Source organism: Aotus nancymaae, unplaced genomic scaffold (assembly GCF_030222135.1).
Source record: "Aotus nancymaae isolate 86718 unplaced genomic scaffold, 86718_ANA_hifiasm-v0.15.2.pri h1tg000049l, whole genome shotgun sequence".
Lineage (NCBI taxonomy): Eukaryota > Metazoa > Chordata > Mammalia > Primates > Aotidae > Aotus > Aotus nancymaae.
Genome location: NW_026988463.1, coordinates 21,493,678 through 21,513,203, shown reverse-complemented (window position 1 = coordinate 21,513,203; position 19,526 = coordinate 21,493,678). Strand labels below are relative to the sequence as shown.

The window sequence follows — 19,526 nt, the reverse complement described above, 5'->3', positions numbered from 1 at the left end:
TTCCAGTCTGGGCAGATGAGTTCAGTTGTGACCAATCAGAGCAGCCTATCTAGCTGGCCACACTGACGAGGTCAGAGATGGGCACATGACCCAGGCAGGGACCAATGAGCATCGGCCTGGGAGCTGACAGCGGAAGGAGGGGCTTGAGACCCTTTCCCTTAAACCAGTTTGGGTCTCTCTCAAGCCAGCATGAATGTCCTTCTACCATCAGGGCACCCCAGCTCCCCAGTCAAACAAAGAACACAGCTGGACTCAGTATTTTCTACTTTTATTTCCTAGAGTAAATCAGGTGTCACCTGGCAGGGCCCCCGCACCTGATGCCCTTCCATCGCTCCACCACCCCTGCCCCGGGGGCCAGCCAAGGCCAGGAAGGAGAAGACCACATGGCCACCTGCCTGTTCCTCTCTGGGGTGGATGGAGACTGGCAATGGGAAGGAAGTTGTCTGCCACCAGGAGAGGGTGTTCCGGGGGTTCTCCAGGCCCCGGCCAGGATCAGGATAGTCAGGGACGAGGGCAGGAACCACGTGAAGACACAATTAGTTCCTGCATCGTCTACCAGCACCGTGACCCTACGGAGACCTTGGCCAGGAACGGGCCTCTCCGTTGAAGGACACAGGCTCTGGCTTGGACAGCTACCCACCCGACCCTTTGAGAGGGCACCATCCAACGAGGTCTCGGGCAACAGTCTTGGCTGCTCAGTGAGGCAGGGGCGGGGTTAGATGGCATCACCATCGCTTTCGGACTCGATGACATCCAGTGGCTGCAGACGCAGGGAGTCGTAGTTGGGGGGCGGGGTGCCCGGGATGGGCAGAGCCTGCTCATCGGGGTAGGGCCCAGTGTTGGGGCTGTGGGGGGCTGTGTCAGGCTGGAAGCTGAAGTTGGTGTGGGCCTCCACCAGCTCGGCCACGGTAGGCGGTGGGCCGGAGTAGTTGGCTTGGGCTCGCCGCTGCCGTAGGCTCTTGGCCAAGGCCACCAGCTTGATGACGGTGATCCACACAAAGTCGATGATGATCTCCCCAAACTCGATGAGGCACAGCACAGAGCCCCCCATCCAGAAGCCAAACTGACCACCCAGATTCGAGAGCAGCCAGACAATCTGTGGGGAATGGGGAGCTGGGGTGGGCTCAGGCCACCTTCCCCTACCCTGAGGGTGCAGGGATGGGACAGGGTGGGGCTGGGGTATCAGGAGCCTCCTACACTCACGTTATTGGCTGCTGATTCTTCAATGGTGCGATAGTTAAATTCTTGGAAGTAGATGTTGAGCTTGACAATTCCCTTCCTGCAGGAGGCAGCAAGAAGGGTTAGGACTAAGGTATCCCCCTCCAGACGGACACATACGCACACATGCACACAGACACATGCACACAAACTGCACACACTCGCAGCCACACACCCATGCACCCATGCACACACACACACAGGAAGGCAACCAAGGTGCCGCCCCAGCCCTCCTCCGTCCTGAGTTTCTGTCATGCCTGCCTCCATGAGTGATGACGTCCAAACAAGAACTGGAAGTGCAGTCCTTCCCAGCCCCTCTGAGCGTCTCTGCCCAGCACCCTTCTATGGCCCCCTTTCTCCACCCCTGCCGACCAGTTCCCTACAGGACACTCTGGCCTGAGATGGCACAAAAGATCTGCGCTGGGCTCCCCGATTTGTACCCTCAGGGTGGCCTGGGCTATACGCAGTGACTCTGCACAGAGCTCTTCACTGAGCCTTGAGTGCCTTCACTGCCCCTGGGACAGAGAAGGGTGGCTGTGTGGGCTTCCCTTCCCACCTGATAGGCCTCAGAAAGACTGTGCTGTCTCAAGCCTCCAGGCTTTCAAGCTTTGTCTTCTGCCTGGATATTGGTGCCTCTTGTTATTTGAACATCACTTAACTCCTCCTTGGAGAGTTCACTCAAAGCTACCTCTCTACTCAGACCTCCCTTATCTCTGAGGTAGACTGAGGCTTCTTCCCTGTTGCACTCCTAGAGTAGGGGGCTTGTATGGACCCTCCTCTCCTTAAGCCCTTTTGGCATATATTTGCCCCCTAGACTCATGCTAGCTTGAACCATGTGTCTTTCTTGTGTTCAACTAGTGTTTGTGTTGAGTGGATGGAGAGATCCATGAAGGGATGGAGGATGGCTGGGTGTGTGGGTGGGAGAATGGAAGGGTGGGTGATGGAGGATGAATGGATGGAGGATGGCTGGGTGTGTGGGTGGGAGAATGGAAGGGTGGGTGATGGAGGATGAATGGATGGAGGATGGATGGGTGTGTGGGTGGGAGAATGGAAGGGTGGGTGATGGAGGATGAATGGATGGAGGATGGATGGGTGTGTGGGTGGGAGAATGGAAGGGTGGGTGATGGAGGATGAATGGATGGAGGATGGATGGGTGTGTGTATAGGAAAATGGAAGGGTGAGTGATGGAGGATGCATGGATGGAGGATGGCTGGATATGTGGGTGGATGGAGGATGAATGGATGGCTGGGTGGATGGAGAGTGACAGAGGGAAGCACAGGTTCCCTTAGAGGATATTAGACTCAGAGTCCCCGTGGCTGCCTTTCCTCTCTCTCACACCCAGTGCCTCCTCCTCAAGGCTTGCTCCAGGATGTGACCCATGTGGGAAGGTGTCTGAGGAGCTGCTCTGTGTCCAAACTCCTGCCCCGAGGTTCTGGTCCCCGCTTCCCTGTCTTCCCCAGCCCCGCCCAGGCCCAGGCTCACCTGCTCAGGGTGATATTGGTGCTTTGGTCCCGCTCCTGAGACAAGACGTGGAAAATCCAGTCCTGGAACCCAAGAAGGCGGCTGCAAAAGTTGCCATCCGCAGAATCCCTCCCAGTCATGGCCCTGCTCCCTGGGGGAGGTAGACCACAGCCCTGCCCCTTCCCGAGGCCCCGGGGGAATCACAGTTTGGATGGGGAGCAGGAGGAAGGTTGTAGTGGAAGCTGTGGCTGCTGTTCTGGGGGAGAAGGGACTCGGGCCTCCAGACTCTTCCCCAGCAGGCCTGGCCTCCCTACCCGGCTCTTTCCTGCCTCTGGTCCTCACACTTCCTGCTCCCTCTGCCTGGAATCCTCCCCAGCTCTGCCCATGTTGGCTCAGCCTCTGCCTTCAGGTGTCAGCTGAAAGTCACTTTTTTAGAGAGGCCTTCCCTGACCATTCTATCTAAAGTGTTTTCCCAGAGGCTGGGTATGGTGGCTCACGCCTGTAATCCCAGCATTTTGCAAGGCCTAGGTGGGACGATCGCTTGAGGCCAGGAGTTCGAGACCAGCCTGGGCAACATAGCAAGGCTCCACCTCTGCAAAAAGTTTAACCATTAGCCAGGCCTGGTGGCATGTGCCTGTGGTTCCAGCTGAGGACCACAGCTGAGGCAGGAGGATCACTTGAGCCCGGGAGTTCGAGGCTTTGGTGAGCCGTGATCACATCACTGTACTCCAGCCTGGGCAACAGAGCAAGCCCCTGTCTCTAAAAATAAAAAATAAAGTAAAAATACAGAAATAAAGTAGTTTCCCCCAGTTATCCTCTCCCATCACCTGTTTATTTCACAGACACGATCACACTTTGAAATGATCTTATTTCTGTTTGTGATCTTGGCCCTCTCCTATTAGAATGTAAGCTCTATAAGGACAAGGATTATGTCTGTCTAATAATGTGCTGTGTGCCTGGGAGAATATTGGTGGAAGGAAAGAAGGAAGGAGAGAAGGAAGGAAGGAAAGAAGGAAGGAAGGAAAGAAGGAAGGAAGGGAGAAGGGAGGAAGGGAGGGAGAAGGAAGGAAGGGAAAGGAGGAAGGAAGAGAGGAAGGAAGGGAGGGAGGGAGGAAGGAAAGGAAAAGGGAGGGACAGAGGAAGGAAGGGAGGGAGCGAGTGGGGAGAGAAAGAGAGGAAGGAAGGAGGGAGGGAAAAAACACCCCTTCCAAATTTCCAAATAGCCCACATCTTATGTCCAGACTTGTCCCCAGCCCAAAGCTGTGGGCCAGAAGCTTGGCCCCTAACTGTCTCACCTCGGAGGCCTCAGAAGGCCAGTCGGCCATGGAGATGGTCATCTTGTACTGGGTGTCGCTGAAAGAGAAAGCTAGCCCTGTTACAATTCTTGCCAGTGGTGCCCCTCTGTGCCCGCCTGCCACTGCGCCCGCCTGCCCGGACTCACTTGCAGGACTCCTTACACATGCCGATGCAGGTCTCTCTCTGTGCCACGCTCATCTGCAGATCTGAGTAGCAATGGGCTGTGCAGGAGACAGAGAGGCGGCCAAGAGGCTTTGGGGGGCCTTCTAGGTGGCCCTGTTCCCTGCTGAGCCTCTGGCTGGCTCCTCTGCTCTCCTGGCCCTGTGGTTAGGTGCTGGGAGGAGGTGTCATGAAGAATCACTGCTCCCCACCCAACCCCCGACCTCCAGCCCTTTCACCCCAGCCTGGCCTGGAGCCCAGCTCAGGGAGGTCAGAGCAGCTTTCCGTTTGCCGGCCGTCCCCATCCCTGCCTAGCAGACGGGGTTATGAGGTCATGAACAAAGGGAAAGGGCGGGTGACTGGTAGGAATAAAGTTTTCCCCTTCAGTTTGTGTTGGTTATAAGTGGTCAGGCTCCTGCTGACAGCATTCTTTACATTCTTTCTTTTACTTTTTTTTTTTTTTTTTTGTAGTGATGGGGTTTTGCTACATTGACCAGGCTAGTCTTGAACTCCTGGCCTCAAGTGATTCTCTTGCCTCGGCCTCCCAAAGTGTTGGGATTACAAGCACGAGGCACCGCACCCTGCTGACAACATTCATCAGTGGTTGGACTCCAGACCACCATGCGAGTGCAGAAAAGCCAGAGGGTGCAAATGCAGACCCTGAAAGTGATTTGTGCTTGTGCATAAACCTACATACAGCAACCCATTGCAGTCACGATGCACACGATGGCTCCTGTGCATTTGGACGCAAGCGTGGAAATGCCTTTGCCCACCTGCATTTGGAAACATGAGTGCAGGCACACACACGCCAGCAGCCACACGGCTAGGCTTGTGCATATGTGAGAGCAACTGTGTGGCACACAGACACAGGCTCTCAAGGACACGTGCACCCCAACCCTATGTGTTTCAAGCCCATGCTGCATGAAATTGAGGTGTAGACAGAAGCCTGGGTTCCTGCAGAAAGGAATCGTGGGAGGGGATTGTAGGAGGGACCTCGGACTGTGGAGGAGCCGCCCTGGGCACATCTCTGGGCTCTGCTGAGGGTGCTGAGCTCTGCCCCCTCCTCTGTGGTCAGTGCCTCTGTGGCTGCAGCTGGCTGGAGTGCCGACCCCTCTGTGCCCCCACTCACCCCAGTCTGGGAAGTCCCGGTTGTTGCAGTATTTCTCCCCACGGGGCAGCGGATACAGGTAATGGCCACAGTCACAGTTACGGATCATGTGGTCTTGGAAGCAGGAGCGAAGACAGGCCTGTGGGAGGTGGGGGTTCATAAGGAGAGAACACAGGCACGGTTGGTGATGTCCTGATTCCAGCACCAGGGGTGTCCAGAGAAGCGATGCTCAGGTCAAGGGAGCTAGGGGAGCTGGCAGAAGTGCTCCAGGGCTGAGAAGCTGTGGTGAGATGACCGGCCTGCAGCTATGGACCCCACAGTCCTGAACGCTTTTGGCTTCATAGCAGGTCTCTGGACCCCGCAGAGGGACCCAGGTCAGACCCCAGCATCCCAGGTCTCACCATTCAGAGCTGGGGTCCTCACCCCTCACTATGGAGAAGAGCAGCTTGCCCTTAATAATAAAGCCAATGCTTAGATAGCTCTCGTGATGAGGACGCCAGCCTCCTTCTGAGCACTTGACACAGATGCAGCCTGACAGGCCACCAAGGAAGGTAGGCAGGCTGACTCTGTGCTCCTTCTTCCCAGAGGGAATTGCCCAGGGAAAGCCAGGAGAAGGATAATCTTTGAGTGTCCTGACGCACAGCCCATGACGGAGGAATTGAGCGGCCTGCTGGTCTGCAGCACGTCTCCTGGTGGGGCGAGGAAGAAGGCTCCCAGGGCAGCCTCTGGGAGGCTGGAAGTGATGAGTCTCCACTCACTCGGCCCCAAATACTGGGCTTTCAGGTCATTTTGACCTGGTTTCAGTCCACTCAGAGACCAACGTGTCCTAGGGCAAGTCATGAACCTCTGGGACTGGGTTTACTCAGGTGATACAGAGTGTTGGTGACACCTGTCTCCTGAGGTTGGGAGGGAGGATTCAGGGCCGCATGAGCTGCCCAGGAAGCGCTGGATGGAGGGAGGCAGCGGTTCTTGGTGTTCCATTGCCTATTCAGTTTCCTAGGTCCTGACTTCCCTGGGCTCCTGGATCCAGCGCTGGCCAGCTCCTCCCTACCGGTCTCCACTCAGCCCCACCCTCCACACCTGCGCCCATGTCCTCCTCTCCTGCTCCTCCTGCGGCTCCTTCCCAGGCCCCTATGTCCTGCCTTTCTCTTGCCCCTAACGAGTCTGTGGGCTCTCTGAGGGCAGGATATCGGGGCTGGGTGGCAGATTAAATGGCATGGCCAGGAGGAGCCAGAGCTGGGTTTCGGAATATTCTTTTTTGTTTTTTGAGATGGAGTCTTGCTCCGTCACTCAGACTGGAGTGCAGTGGTGTGATCTCGGCTCAGTGCAACCTCTACCTCCTGAGTTCAAGTGATTCTTCTGTCTCAGCCTGCCCTGAGTATCTGGGATTACAGGCACGTGCCACCATACCCAGCTGATTTTTGTATTTTTAGTAGAGACGGGTTTCACCATGTTGGCCAGGCTAGTCTCGAACTCCTGACCCCAGGTGATCCACCCACCTCGGCCTCCCAAAGTGCTGGGATTACAGGCATGAGCCATCGTGCCTGGCACCCATCCCCCTCCTTTTTTTTTTTTTTTTGAGATGGAGTCTCCCTCTGTCGTCCAGGCAGGAGTGCAGTGGTGCGATCTTGGTTTATTGCAATCTCCGCCTCCCGGGTTCAAGCGATTCTCCTGCCTCAGCCTCCCAAGTAGCTGGGACTACAGATAGCCACCACACTCAGCTAATTTTTTGTATTTTTAGTAGAAATGGGTTTCACCATGTTAGCCAGGATAGTCTCGATCTCCTGACCTTGTAATCCGCCCGCCTTGGCCTCCCAAAGTGCTGGGATTACAGGTGTGAGCCACCGCACCCAGCCTCTTTTTTTATTTTACTTTTCTTCCTGAGACAGGATCTCACTCTGTCTTCCAGGCTGGAGTGTAGTGGCAGGATCATAACTCCCTGCATCCTTAAACTCCTGGACTCAAGCTATCCTCCCGCTTCAGCCTCTGCATAGCTGGGACCACAGGCATGCACCACCACGTCCCGCCAAGGTATCTTATATTCTTGCAGACTTCTCTGTCTCATCTGGAAAGTGGGAGTTCTTCCCAGGCCCTGTGATGGAAGCTGGGGTGGGCTCAAGCCTGCTCCTGGTTGGGGTGGGCGTGGGGATGTGCAGAGCTCCCGCAGGGCCCGCCTCTTGGCTAAGTTTTCTGGCCAGCATGGCTACCACGCTGGAAGAAACAAGAGGCACAGTTCTCCTGGAATGAGGTTTCTGGGCTGGGGCCTTCTTCTCCGTGTTTCCCACCTTCCCGTACAGCTCTGTCTGTCCCTGTAGAGGTTCAGATGATGCCTAGGGTTCTCCATAATGGACAGAAGTCCCTCCAGTCAGGAAGTGGCCAAACCAGCCAGGCAATGGGTGGGTACGCGGGCACCAGGAGAGTCATTTCCTATGACTAAGGGGAAAGGGCAAGCCATGCCATGCTCGGGGACCCAGACACTGAGGCAGGCACTGGGCTGCCCTCCTGCTATGCTTCTAGGTACTGATCTGCCAAGGCAGACTGGGCTGGGAGAGGGAGTATCAGCGAGCAGTCATTTTTGTCGCCTCGCAAGAATTCAGTCTGCCCTCTCCAAGGGGGCCAGGACTAGGGGCAGGTCTGGGATTACTCTGGAGATCAGAACAAGAGGGAAGCCTCCAGCTACAGCAAGGAGGATTGAGGGCAGATACAAAGAGAGACTTCCAGTGGGCGCAGTGGCTCATGCCTATAATCTCAGCATTTTGGGAGGCCAGAGTGGGAGGATTGTTTGAGCCTAAGAGTTCGAGACCAGCCTGGGCAACATACCAAGATTCTGTCTGTGCAAAAAAAATTTAAAATTAAGAAATTAGCCAGGTACAGTGGCTCATGCCTGTGGTACTGCTACTAGGGAGGCTGAGGCAAAAGGACTGCTTGAATCCAAGAGTTTGAGGCTGCAGTAAACTATGATGGCACCATTGCACTTCAGCTTGGCCGACAGAGCAAAACCTGTCTCTCTTTTTTATTTTATTTTATGATTTTATTTATTTTTGAGACAGAGTCTCACTGTCGCTCAGGCTGGAGTGCAGTGGTGCGATCTCAGCTCACTGTAACCTCTGCCTCCCGGGTTCACCAATTCTTTTGCCTCAGCCTCCCGAGTAGCTGGGACTACAGGCACGTGCCACCATGCCTGGCTAATTTGTGTGTGTGTGTGTGTGTATTTTTAGTAGAGACGAGGTTTCACCATGTTGGCCAGGCTGATCTAGAACCCCTGACCTCAAGTGATGCACCCGCCTGAGCCTCCCAAAGTGCTGCGATTACAGGTGTGAGCCACCACGCCCAGCAATCTCTTGAAAAAAAAAAGGGACTTCTCAGATAAACTGATGATGCATTTGCACTGGGGTCTATAAATCCCAATTTCCTCATTTGTAAAATGGGAATGGGAATGATAATAGCATCTACATCTTAGGGTTGTTGTGAAAGTTAAATGACGTAATATATACATAAATTACTTAAAACAGTGACTGTTAAACACATAAGCCTGCTATTATTAGTTCATCAGTACATGCTGCTGTCATAGGTAGATTATGGATTCATGGGGGGAGGGGGTTGAAGGATTAAATGACGTTGGAATTCATACCAGCCCTTAGCATAGCATCTCACACGAAACGAGAGCTTGATGGTGTTAGCTGCTGTTTTTTGTTTTCATCTTGGGAAACCCAGAGTAAGATCCCTATAATCCCCTGGGCATGCCCAAGGGTGCACTTGCCCAAGCAGGGATGAGAAGTGGGCAGTCCTAGGCCCTGGTGAGAGAGCCCAGGAAAGTGACTGGTCCCGCAGGCCCAGGGGTGCAACGTGGTCACCGACAAAAGCCCGGCAGAGCCAGCCTTGCTGGGGCCAGCTCTCCCAGAGGACTGAGGCCTCGGTCCCATAAACCTGGACTGCCCCTTCCCCCCACATGAGGCGTGCACCCCCCGACATGAGGCGTGCACCCCCCACATGAGGCGTGCACCCCCCCCACATGAGGCGTGCACCCCCCCACATGAGGCGTGCACCCCCCCACATGAGGCGTGCACCCCCCCACATGAGGCGTGCACCCCCCCACATGAGGCGTGCACCTCCCCACATGAGGCGTGCACCTCCCCCACATGAGGCGTGCACCCCCCCACATGAGGCGTGCACCCCCCCACATGAGGCGTGCACCCCCCCACATGAGGCGTGCACCCCCCCCACATGAGGCGTGCACCCCCCCACATGAGGCGTGCACCCCCCCACATGAGGCGTGCACCCCCCCCCACATGAGGCGTGCACCCCCCCACATGAGGCGTGCACCTCCCCCACATGAGGCGTGCACCCCCCCCACATGAGGCGTGCACCCCCCCACATGAGGCGTGCACCCCCCCACATGAGGCGTGCACCCCCCCCACATGAGGCGTGCACCCCCCCACATGAGGCGTGCACCCCCCACATGAGGCGTGCACCCCCCCCACATGAGGTGTGCGCCATCTTCCCACCTGGATGGAGTAGGTCGTGTTGTAGTCACTGTAGAAGTTTGGGGTGGGGACCTCGGAGCCGTTCACGGTGCACTGGCTGTAGGGCTCTCCCATGCGCTGCAGCTTGTCCTGTGTTTAGAGGGGTTGCTTGAGGGGGGCCCTGGTCACCCCAGGAAGCCCCTTCTGCATCTCCTTCCATCAAGGATGCAAGGACGGGGGATGCTGAGAGGGGACGGAGGGCTGTAGAACCCTGCAGGCGCCAGAGGGAGCGCCAGAGGGAGCGCCAGAGGCTCACCGTCCCCTAAAGCTTGGCCACCCTGGGGGGTTTCCAGACAAAACGAAGGCCGGCCAGCGAGGGCTGGGGGACCCAGATCCCCTCCTCCCAGGCCAAAGGAAGTTGGCCCTGGACAGGTGGGCTCCCACCCTCAGACCCTCTTGGGCTGCCCTGAGCTCCGGCCATACCACAAGTACCCCGATGGACGTCTCCGTCCCCGACATGGCGTAGATGCCCTCGTCTCTGATGAAGGGGTATGACCTCTGCTCGTGAAGCATCAGCCTGACCCCGGCCGTGGACGTGAGGAAGGGGACATAGTCTTCCTGGCCTATGTCCAGGATCAACTTCAGGCCTGTGGGGAGGGTGGGGTCAGGGCTGCCTGAACTTGCTCCTGAGGCAGAAAGGAGACCCCACTACCCACTTCCCCAAGCTCCCTCCAGCCAGGGGACCTCCAGGGACCTCCAAGGAGGCTGGCTCCACTTTGCAAACACTCAGTCCTCAAATACTGCTTGCCTTCTGCAAAGCCCCCGTCATCTCCAAGGCAGGCTCTGACATAGCATCCTCGCTGTGATCTCTTTTCTGACCAGCAGGTAGATCTAGGAGGTACAGCATAGCCACAGCCCACACACACCACCCTGCCTCACACCGCAGGTGCCCTCGCTGTCCCCGCTCCGTGCCTCCGACCTTCTGCTGTGCCTTTGCAAATGCTGTTCCCTCACTCTGGAATGCTGTTCCTCGCTCTGGAGTGCTGTTCCCTTACCTAGAATGCTGTACCTTGCTCTGGAGTGCTGTTCCCTCTCTCTGGAATGCTGTCTCTGCCCCCTCCCTTCCTCTAGAAACACATACTCTTCCTTCAGATCTCAGCCAGTATCGCTTCCTCCAGAAGCCTTCCCTGATGGCTCAGACGAGGTCTCAGGGTCTTGGCAGTATGCTCTTCTAGCCCCAGAACTTTCCTTCCAAGTACCTGTCTCATTGGTGTGATTCTTCTTTTATTGTTTGTCTTCCTTCCCCACTTGACTGTTCTCGAGGGAAGGGACTGGACCCAATCTCCCATGCATCACGGTCCTGAGCTACATGGAGCTGAGTCCCTCTGGTTAGGACAATGAGGGCTAGTTGGGCACTTGCTACTTGCTCGGTGCTGTGCTAAGGGCTTCATTAAGCATGAGCTCTTCGGACAGGCGTGGTGGCTCACACCTGTAATCCCAGCACTTTGAGAGGCTGAGGTGGGCAGATCACTTGAGGTCAGGAGTTCAAGACCAGTCTGGTTAACTTGGTGAAACCTGTCTCTACTGAAAAATGCAAAAATTAGCCAGGAATGGTTGGCCATGCCTGTAATCCCAGTTACTCGGGAGGCTGAGGCAGGAACTGCTTGAACCTGGGAGACAGAGGTTGCAGTGAGCCAAGATTATGCCACTGCACTCCAGCCGGGGTAACAGAGCAAAACTCAGTCTCAAAAAAGAAAAAAAATCCAAATACAAAAATTAGCTGGGCATTGTGGCGTGTGCCTGTAATCCAGCTACTTGAGAGGCTGAGGCAGGAGAATTGCTTGAACCCAGGAGGTGGAGGTTGCAGTAAGCCAAGATTGCACCACTGCCCTCCAGCTTGAGTGAGAGAGCAAGACTCCATCTCCAAAAATGAAATGAAATGAAATAAAATAAAAATGAGCTCCTTGGATACTCACAAGGGCCACATGACATAGGTACTAGTATTGTCCCCATTTTACAGATGGGGAAACTGAGGCATAGAGAAGGGAAGGGACTTGTCTGAGATCTTCCAGTGAGGAAGTGCTTTTGCTGTGCTTCTGATACAGCAGCTGGCTCCCAGACTGTACCCATCTGCGTTGGGGAGTAAGTTGACTGGCACCTCTGTGACAGTGCTTTTAGCAGCACAAGGCTAGGTGAAAGACACTCAGCTCACCTGCCCCCTCTTGGCCAGCAGCCCCGATGGTCACTGAATGACAGCTTGCCTCTTGGTGGCTGCAGAAGTCAGAACCTGAGAGGGTTCTAGAACCTGAGAAGGAGGAGAGGTCCACTCCCACCTGTGCCCAGCTCACAAGCCCAAAAGTCACAGCCAACCTGGGTCCACCAGTCCCTCTCTAGGGGACACTGCAACACATGACCCCCGAGGAAGGGGATCCGCCATCCACCATGCCCCACTTCCTCACTTCCATAGACTCCTTCAGCTTCTCTCTGTGTGTCTCTGTCTTTCTTTAAGGACTGTACAGCTTCGGCCAGGCGAGGTGGCTCACGCCTGTAATCCCAGCACTTTGGGAGGTGGAGGTGGGTGGATCACCTGAGGTCAGGAGTTCAAGACCAGCCTGACCAACATGATGAAACCCCATCTCTACTAAAAATACAAAAAATTAGTCGGGTGTGGTGGCACCCACCTATAGTCCCAGCTACTCAGGAGGCTGAGGCAGGAGAATCGCTTGAACCACGGAGGCAGAGGTTGCAGTGTGCCAAGATCATGCCATGGCACTCCAGCCTGGGTGACAGAGCAAGACTCTGTCTTAAAAAAAAAAAAAAAAAGAAGAAGAAGAACTGTACAGCCTGGCACAGTGGATCACATCTGTAATCCCAGCACTTTGAGAGGGCAAGGAGGGCAGACTGCTTGAGCCCAGGAGTTTGAGACAGCCTGGGCAGCATGGTGAAGCCTCATCTCTACAAACAATTAGCCAGGCATAGTGGTGCACACCTGCAGTCCTAGCTCTTCAGGAGGCTGAGGTGGGAGGATCACCTGAGCCTAGGAGGTTGAGGCTACAGTGAGCTAGATCACGCCACTGCACCAGCAACAGAGTGAGACCTTGTCTCAAACAACAACAAAACAGGCTGGGTGTGGTGGCTCACGCCTGTGATCCCAGCACTTTGAGAGGCTGAGGTGGGTGGATCACGAGGTCAAGAGATTGAAACCATCCTGGCCAACGTGGTGAAACCCTGTCTTTACTAAAAATACAGAAATCAGCCACGTGTGGTGGTGGGCGCCTGTAATCCCAGCTACTTGGGAGGCTGAAGCAGGAGAATTACTAGAACCTGGGAGGTGGAGGTTGCAGTGAGCCGAGATCATGCCATTGCACACCAGCCTGGGTGACAGAGCGAGACTCTAACTCAAAAAAAAAAAAAAAAACAGCTGGGCGTGGTGGCTTATGCCTGTAATCCCAGCACTTTGGGAGGCTAAGGTGGGCAGATCACGAAGTCAGGGGTTCGAGACCAGCCTGACCAACATGGTGAAACCCCACTTCTACTTAAAAATACAAAAATTAGCCGGACATTGTGGTGCTCTCCTGTAATCCCAGCTACTCGGGAGGCTGAGGCAGGAGAATTGCTTGAACCTCGGAGGCGGAGGTTGCGGTGAGCCGAGAGCATGCCATTGTACTCCAGCCCGGGCAACAGAGCAAGAGCGTCTCAAAAAAAAAAAAAAAAAAAAAAGAGGGCCAGGCGCGGTGGCTCACTCCTATAATCCCAGCACTTTGGGAGGCCGAGGCGGGTGGATCACAAGGTCAAGAGATCGAGACCATCCTGGTCAACATGGTGAAACCCCGTCTCTACTAAAAATACAAAAAATTATCTGGGCACGGTGGCGCGTGCCTGTAATCCCAGCTACTCAGGAGGCTGAGGCAGGAGAATTGCCTGAACCCAGGAGGCGGAGGTTGCGGGGAGCCGAGATTGTGCCATTGCACTCCAGCCTGGGTAACAAAGAGCAAAACTCCGTCTCAAAAAAAAAAAAAGAAAAGGAAAAAAAGAACTGTACAGCAAAGAGACAGAGAGACTAAGAGACTACGAATAAGCATTATGTATTTGTTTTCCTTTTCTAATTTGTGTGAATGTAAGGGGCACAAGCGCAGCTTTGTTACATGGAGTTTTGTACAGTGGTGAAGTGTAGCCTTTAGTGTAATCATCACTAGAATCATATATACTGTACTCACTAAGTTATTTCTTGCCCCTCACCCGCCTCCTACCCCCCACCCGGCTAAGTCTCCGATGTCCATCCTTCCGTACTATGTCCACGTGTGCACGTCATTTCGCTCCTGCTTACAAGTAAGCACATGTGATGTCTTTCTGTCCATGTATTAACTGCATGATCCTGGACAAGTTGTTTTAAAACTGCTCAGAATACCCAGCATATATGGAGCATTTCCTACTTCCTAGGTGGGTGAAACAGTTTACCACATTACATCGTGATGACTCACAAGGCATATACTATTTACTCATCATAATGGCTCACAATGTAGATACAATTTTAATGCTCTGCTCTGCTACTACATATTAATCTATGCATGGGGAAACCAAGGCTTTGAGAAGGTTGGTCTGGAGCTCAGGAACGCCCTGCGAGTGGTGGAGCTGCAGTGGTGTGATCATGGCTCACTGCAGCCTTGACTTCCCCAGATAAAGCAATCTTCCTGCCTCAGCCTCCCGAGTAGCTGGAACTATAGGTATGCACCACCATGCCTGGCTAATTTTTGTATTTTATTTATTTATTTATTTTTATTATAGATGGGGTTCACCATGTTGGCCAGGATGGTCTTGAACTCCCAACCTCAGGTGATCCGCCCGCCTTGGCCTCCCAAAGTGCTGGGATTACAGGTGTGAGCTACTGCACCTGGTCTAATTTTTGTATTTTTTTTAAGAGATGGGGTTTTGCCATGTTGCCCAGGCTGGTCTCGAACTCCTGGGCTTAAGCAATCCTCCCACCTCAGCCTCCCAAACTGTTGAGATTACGGGCATGAGCCACCACGCTTGGCTGAAGCTTGAGCTCTTGATAACTAAGCTGTGCTGCTTCCAAATCCTCACTTTGCTCATCAGCAAAATGGGAACACCAGTCGCTACCCCAGGGATTCGGAGCCTTGGGGGAGGGAACACCTGGCCTGGCCTCCCCTGGCACACAGTAGGGCCTGAGTAGTGGCCACTCCTCTTGATGCCAGCCTCAGTGCCCCCTCAGTCCCACCCTGCAACAGCTGATGGTCTTTCAGTCCCACGTGGTGGGAGTGGTTAAAGCCTCATGGCTCTGGCCCCAGGATAAACCAAAACTCACCGAATTCAGTTCCAGGATTGGCCGAAGGAAGTGCCTTCTCTGTCATGCCCCAGTTGAAGATGTAACAGTTACCATAATGAGGGTAGAAGATGGATGTGAAGTTCCTACAAGAAACAGCATCAGCTGCAGTGCAGGGACCACCACAGACAATGCCTCCCGCGACTGCCTGCTGTCGGCCCTTCATTTCTTCCTTGGAGGGGCTCCGAAAGGGAGAGGCGAGCAACAGGTCATTCTGTCCATCGTCTTGCAGAAACCAGAGAGGGGAATTCTCCGGCTCCCTTGGGAAAGTGGGAGGAGGGAGTTTCTCTGGAGTTGTGGCTAAGGCTCTCTGGTTTAGCCATAAGTTATGAAAAAAAACTTTCTGGCCAGGCATGGTGGCTCACATCTGCAATCCCAGCACTTTGGGAGGCTCAGGTATGAGGATCGCTTGAGGCCAGGAGTTTGAGACCAGCCTGGACAGTACAGTGAGACCCTCATCTCTACAAAAAATACAAAAATTAGCTGGGTGTGGTGGTGCATGCCTATAGTCCCAGTTACCTGGGAGGCTGAGGTGGGAGGATCGCTTGAGCCCAGGAGTTTGAGGCTGCTTTGGCTATGAGATTGCGCCACGGCACTCCAGCCTGGGTGACAGAGTGAGACTGCCTCTAAAAAAAAAGAAAAAAAGAAAAAAAAATTTTTTTGGTAAGATGGAGTTTCGCTCTTGTCAACCAGACTGGAGTGCAATGACGCCATCTCTGCTCACTGCAACCTCTGCCTCCTGGGTTCAAGCGACTCTCCGGCCTTAGCCTCCCAAGTAGCTGGGATTACAGGCACCCACCATCACACCCAGCTAATTTGTGTATTTTTAGTAGAGACAGGGTTTCACCATGTTGGCAAGGCTGCTCTTGAACTGCTGATCTCAGTTGATCCACCCACTTTGGCCTCCCAAAGTGCTGGCATTACAGGTGTGAGCCACTGTGCCCGGCTGAGCCTAGGAGTTTGAGACCAGCCTGGCCAACATATTGAGACTCCCGTCTCTACAGAAAAAAAAAAAAAAAAGACAGGAGTGGTGTGGTGGCAAGTGTCTGTAGTCCCAGGTACTTGGAGGGACACCTGATGTAGGAGGATCACCTGAGCCCGGGGAGATTGAGGCTGTAGTGAGCTATGATTGCACCACTGCACTCCAGCCTGGGCAACAGAGTGAGACTCTGTATCAAATAAATAAATAAATTGTAAAAAATTAAAAATAAAAACAGGAAAGAATGAGAGTAAGTACATCAAATGATGCATACACACAAAAAATCCCCTGCCATGCAGTATCGTCTTTGAAGCCTTACGATCCACAGCAAACATTCACTGATCGACTTTTTTTTTTTATTTTTTTTTTTTTAAGACAGAGTCTCGCTCAGTCACCCAGGCTGGAGTGCAGTGGCATGATCTTGGCTCACTGCAACCTCTGCCTCCCAGATTCAAGCAATTATCTGCCTCAGTCTCCCAAGTAGCTCGGATTACGGGTGCCCACCACTACGCCCGGCTAATTTCTGTATTTTTAGTAGAGATGGGGTTTCACCATCTTGGCCAGGCGGGTCTTGAACTCCTGACCTCGATCTCAGCTCACTGCAGCCTCCTTCTTCCTGGGTTCAAATGATTCTTCTGCCTCAGCCTCCTGAGTAGCTGGGATTACAGGCACACACCATCACACCCAGCTAATTTGTGTATTTTTAGTAGAGACAGGGTTTCACCATGTTGGCCAGGCTGCTCTTGAACTCCTGACCTCAGTTGATCCACTTGCCTTGGCCTCCCAAAGTGCTGAGATTACAGGCGTGAGCCACCACGCCCAGCCTCATTGAGCTACTTTTATGGGCCAGACCCGTGTTGAATCTTTCCGTATACATGATCTCATTTAATCCTCAAAATGACCCTAGGAGGTCAGGTGCAATTTCCCCATTTTCAGATAAGAAAGCCATTTCCTGAGCCTTTTGTCTCAGCCTGTGGACTTGCAGAATGACTTGGTCCAGGGCAGGCTGTGAAATGGGATATGGGGGCCGACTCCAGCTCTGCCACTGTCAATAGATTTGAGCTGCTTACTCAACCTCTGAGCTTGGGTTTCCTCAACGGCACAAGGGGAAGCAGGAAGAAACCACATTTTTCCACCCAGTAAATGTTTGTCGAGGTGGGTGCTGGGCTAGGGACACTGAGAACAAGACAGGGCTGCCTTTTGCAGCTTCCAGTGTGACAGAGGACAGAGAGTGGAGTCCTGTCAACCCCCTCTTCTTCCAAGATGTCCCTCCCTTCCCTCCCTCCCTCTTTTTCTTTCTTTTAAGATGAAGTCTCGCTCTGTCACCCAGGCTGGAGTACAGTGGTGAGATCCTGGCTCATTGCAGCCTCCGCCTCCTGGGTTCAAGTGATTCTCCTGCCTCAGCCTCCTGAGTAGCTGGGATTACAGGCAGGCATCACCACGCCCAGTTAGGTTTTTTTTTTTGAGATGGAGTTTCACTCTTTCACCCAGGCTGGAGTGAAGTGGTGCCCTCTCAGCTCACTGCAACCTCCACCCTCCAGGTTCAAGTGATTCTCTTGCCTCAGCCTCCTGAATAGCTGGCATTATAGACACCTGCCACTATGACAAGCTAATTTTTGAATTTTTAGTAGAGATGGGGTTTCACTATGTTGGCCAGGCTGGTTTCAAACTCCAGACCTCAGGGCATCACCCTCACAAAGTGCTAGGATTACAGGTGTGAGCCACCGTGCCTGGCCTAATTTTTGTATTTTTAGTAGAGATGGGGTTTCACTATGTTGGCCAGGCTGGTCTTGAACTCCTGACCTCAGGTGATCTGCCCACCTCAGCCTCCCAAAGTGCAGAGATTACAGGTGTGAGCCACCGCACTGGGCCCCTAGATGTGACTTTAGTCTGTTCACCTGTCTCCACCTCTGACGCTCCTACCCTGGCCCAAGCCACCAGCATCTCATGTCTGGATTCTTGCTGGAGCCTCCACCTCCACTCATCCTTGAAGTCTTCCCTCACTCCTTTTCTAAGACCCCTCCAAAGGCTTCTTGTCACTCCCAGAATAAAGTACAGACTTTTGGAGGCTAGGCAGGTGGATTGTCTGAGCTCAGGAGTTCAAGATCAGCCTGGGCAACACGGTGAAAACCCATCTCTACTAAAATAAAAATAAAAAAACCCAAAAAATTAGTCAGGCATAGTGGTGTGCCACCTGTAGTCCCAGCTACTCGGGAGCCTGAGGCAGGAGAATCACTCAAACCCAGGAGGCAGAGGTTGAAGTGAGCCGAGATCGCGCCACTGCACTCCAGCCTGGGCGACAGAGCGAGGCTCGGTCTCCAAAAAAGAAAGAAAGAAAGAGAGAGAGAGAATAAAGTGCAAAGTCCCTATGCTGGCCTTCTAAGTCTCGTTCCCTACACTCCAGCAACACTCTACGTGTTTCCAAACTCAAGGCTTTTGCCTCTGTTGTTCTTCGTGCCTGGAATATTCTCTAACCAGCTCTTCAGACACTGGCTTCTCCCCGTCCTTCAGATTTTATCTGCTCTGAGGCCTCTCCTGAACCCCTATGCAAAGTGATGGACTTGAACAATTAGTTAATAGTACTTTATTGTTAATAGTAATAGACCTCTCTACCTAGTTACTCTATATCTTTTCCACCAGTGTTTATTTATTTATTCATTCATTTATTTTGAGATGGAGTTTTGCTCTTGTTGCCCAGGCTGGAGTGTAGTGACGTGACCTCCGCTCACTGCAACCTCTGCCTCCCGGGTTCAAGCGATTCTTCTGCCTCAGCCTCCCAAGTAGCTAGGATTACAGGCATGCACCATCATGACTGGCTAATTTTTGTATTTTTAGTAGAGACAGGGTTTCACCATGTTGGTCAGGCTGGTCTTGAACTCCTGACCTCAGGTGATCCGCCTGCCTCACCTCCCAAAGTGCTAGGATTACAGGCATGAGGCACCGCAGCTGGCCCTTCTACCAGTTTATTATCTTCTTTATCAGATACATCAGAATCTGAAATCATCTTTCTTTCTTTTTTTTGGGGGTGTGGGGTAGAGACAGGGTCTCACTCTGTTGCCCAGACTGGAGTGCGATAGTGTGATCATAGCTGACTGCAACCTCAAATTCCTGGCCTCAAGAGATTCTCCTGCCTCAGCCTCCTGAGCAGCTGGGACTACAGGCATGTGCCACCACACCCAGTTAATTTGTAAAATTTTTTGTAGAGATGGGTTCTTCCTATGTTGTCCAGGCTGGTCTTGAACTCCTGGCCTCAAGTGACCCTCTGGCCTTAGCCTCCCCAAATGCTGGGATTACCGGCATCCGCCACTGTGCCTGGCCTGAAATCATCTTCTTGACATAATTGCTCACTTAGCTGCCTCCTGCTTAGAACATAAGCCCGGGGAGGGAGCATGACCTTGTCTGTGTGGAAGGAGAAGAGCTCAGAGGTCAAGAGCACAGGCTGCAGAGCCGGCCTGCCTGATTTCAGTTCTGGCGTGTCCCTTAGCAGCTGGTAAGCTTGGG

General features: G+C 53.5%; 1 protein-coding gene across 2 annotated transcripts in view; it reads right to left on the bottom strand.

The window, feature by feature from the left end:
• Nucleotides 1-252: 252 nt before the first annotated feature.
• SCNN1B (sodium channel epithelial 1 subunit beta) overlaps nt 253-19,526 on the bottom strand; it is a 79,827-nt gene continuing 60,553 nt past the window's right edge. The window contains exons 5-13 of one of the 2 annotated variants that reach the window (XM_064362880.1): nt 15,029-15,132; nt 10,189-10,352; nt 9,748-9,855; nt 5,264-5,381; nt 4,121-4,196; nt 3,975-4,032; nt 2,701-2,762; nt 1,204-1,279; nt 253-1,096 (exon numbers count right to left, since the gene is read on the bottom strand). In XM_064362880.1, coding sequence (XP_064218950.1) covers nt 716-1,096; nt 1,204-1,279; nt 2,701-2,762; nt 3,975-4,032; nt 4,121-4,196; nt 5,264-5,381; nt 9,748-9,855; nt 10,189-10,352; nt 15,029-15,132 — 1,147 coding nt within the window. In that variant the 3' untranslated portion in view covers nt 253-715. The remainder of the gene's footprint in view (nt 1,097-1,203; nt 1,280-2,700; nt 2,763-3,974; nt 4,033-4,120; nt 4,197-5,263; nt 5,382-9,747; nt 9,856-10,188; nt 10,353-15,028; nt 15,133-19,526) is intronic. The other variant, XM_064362879.1, reaches the window with a different exon arrangement.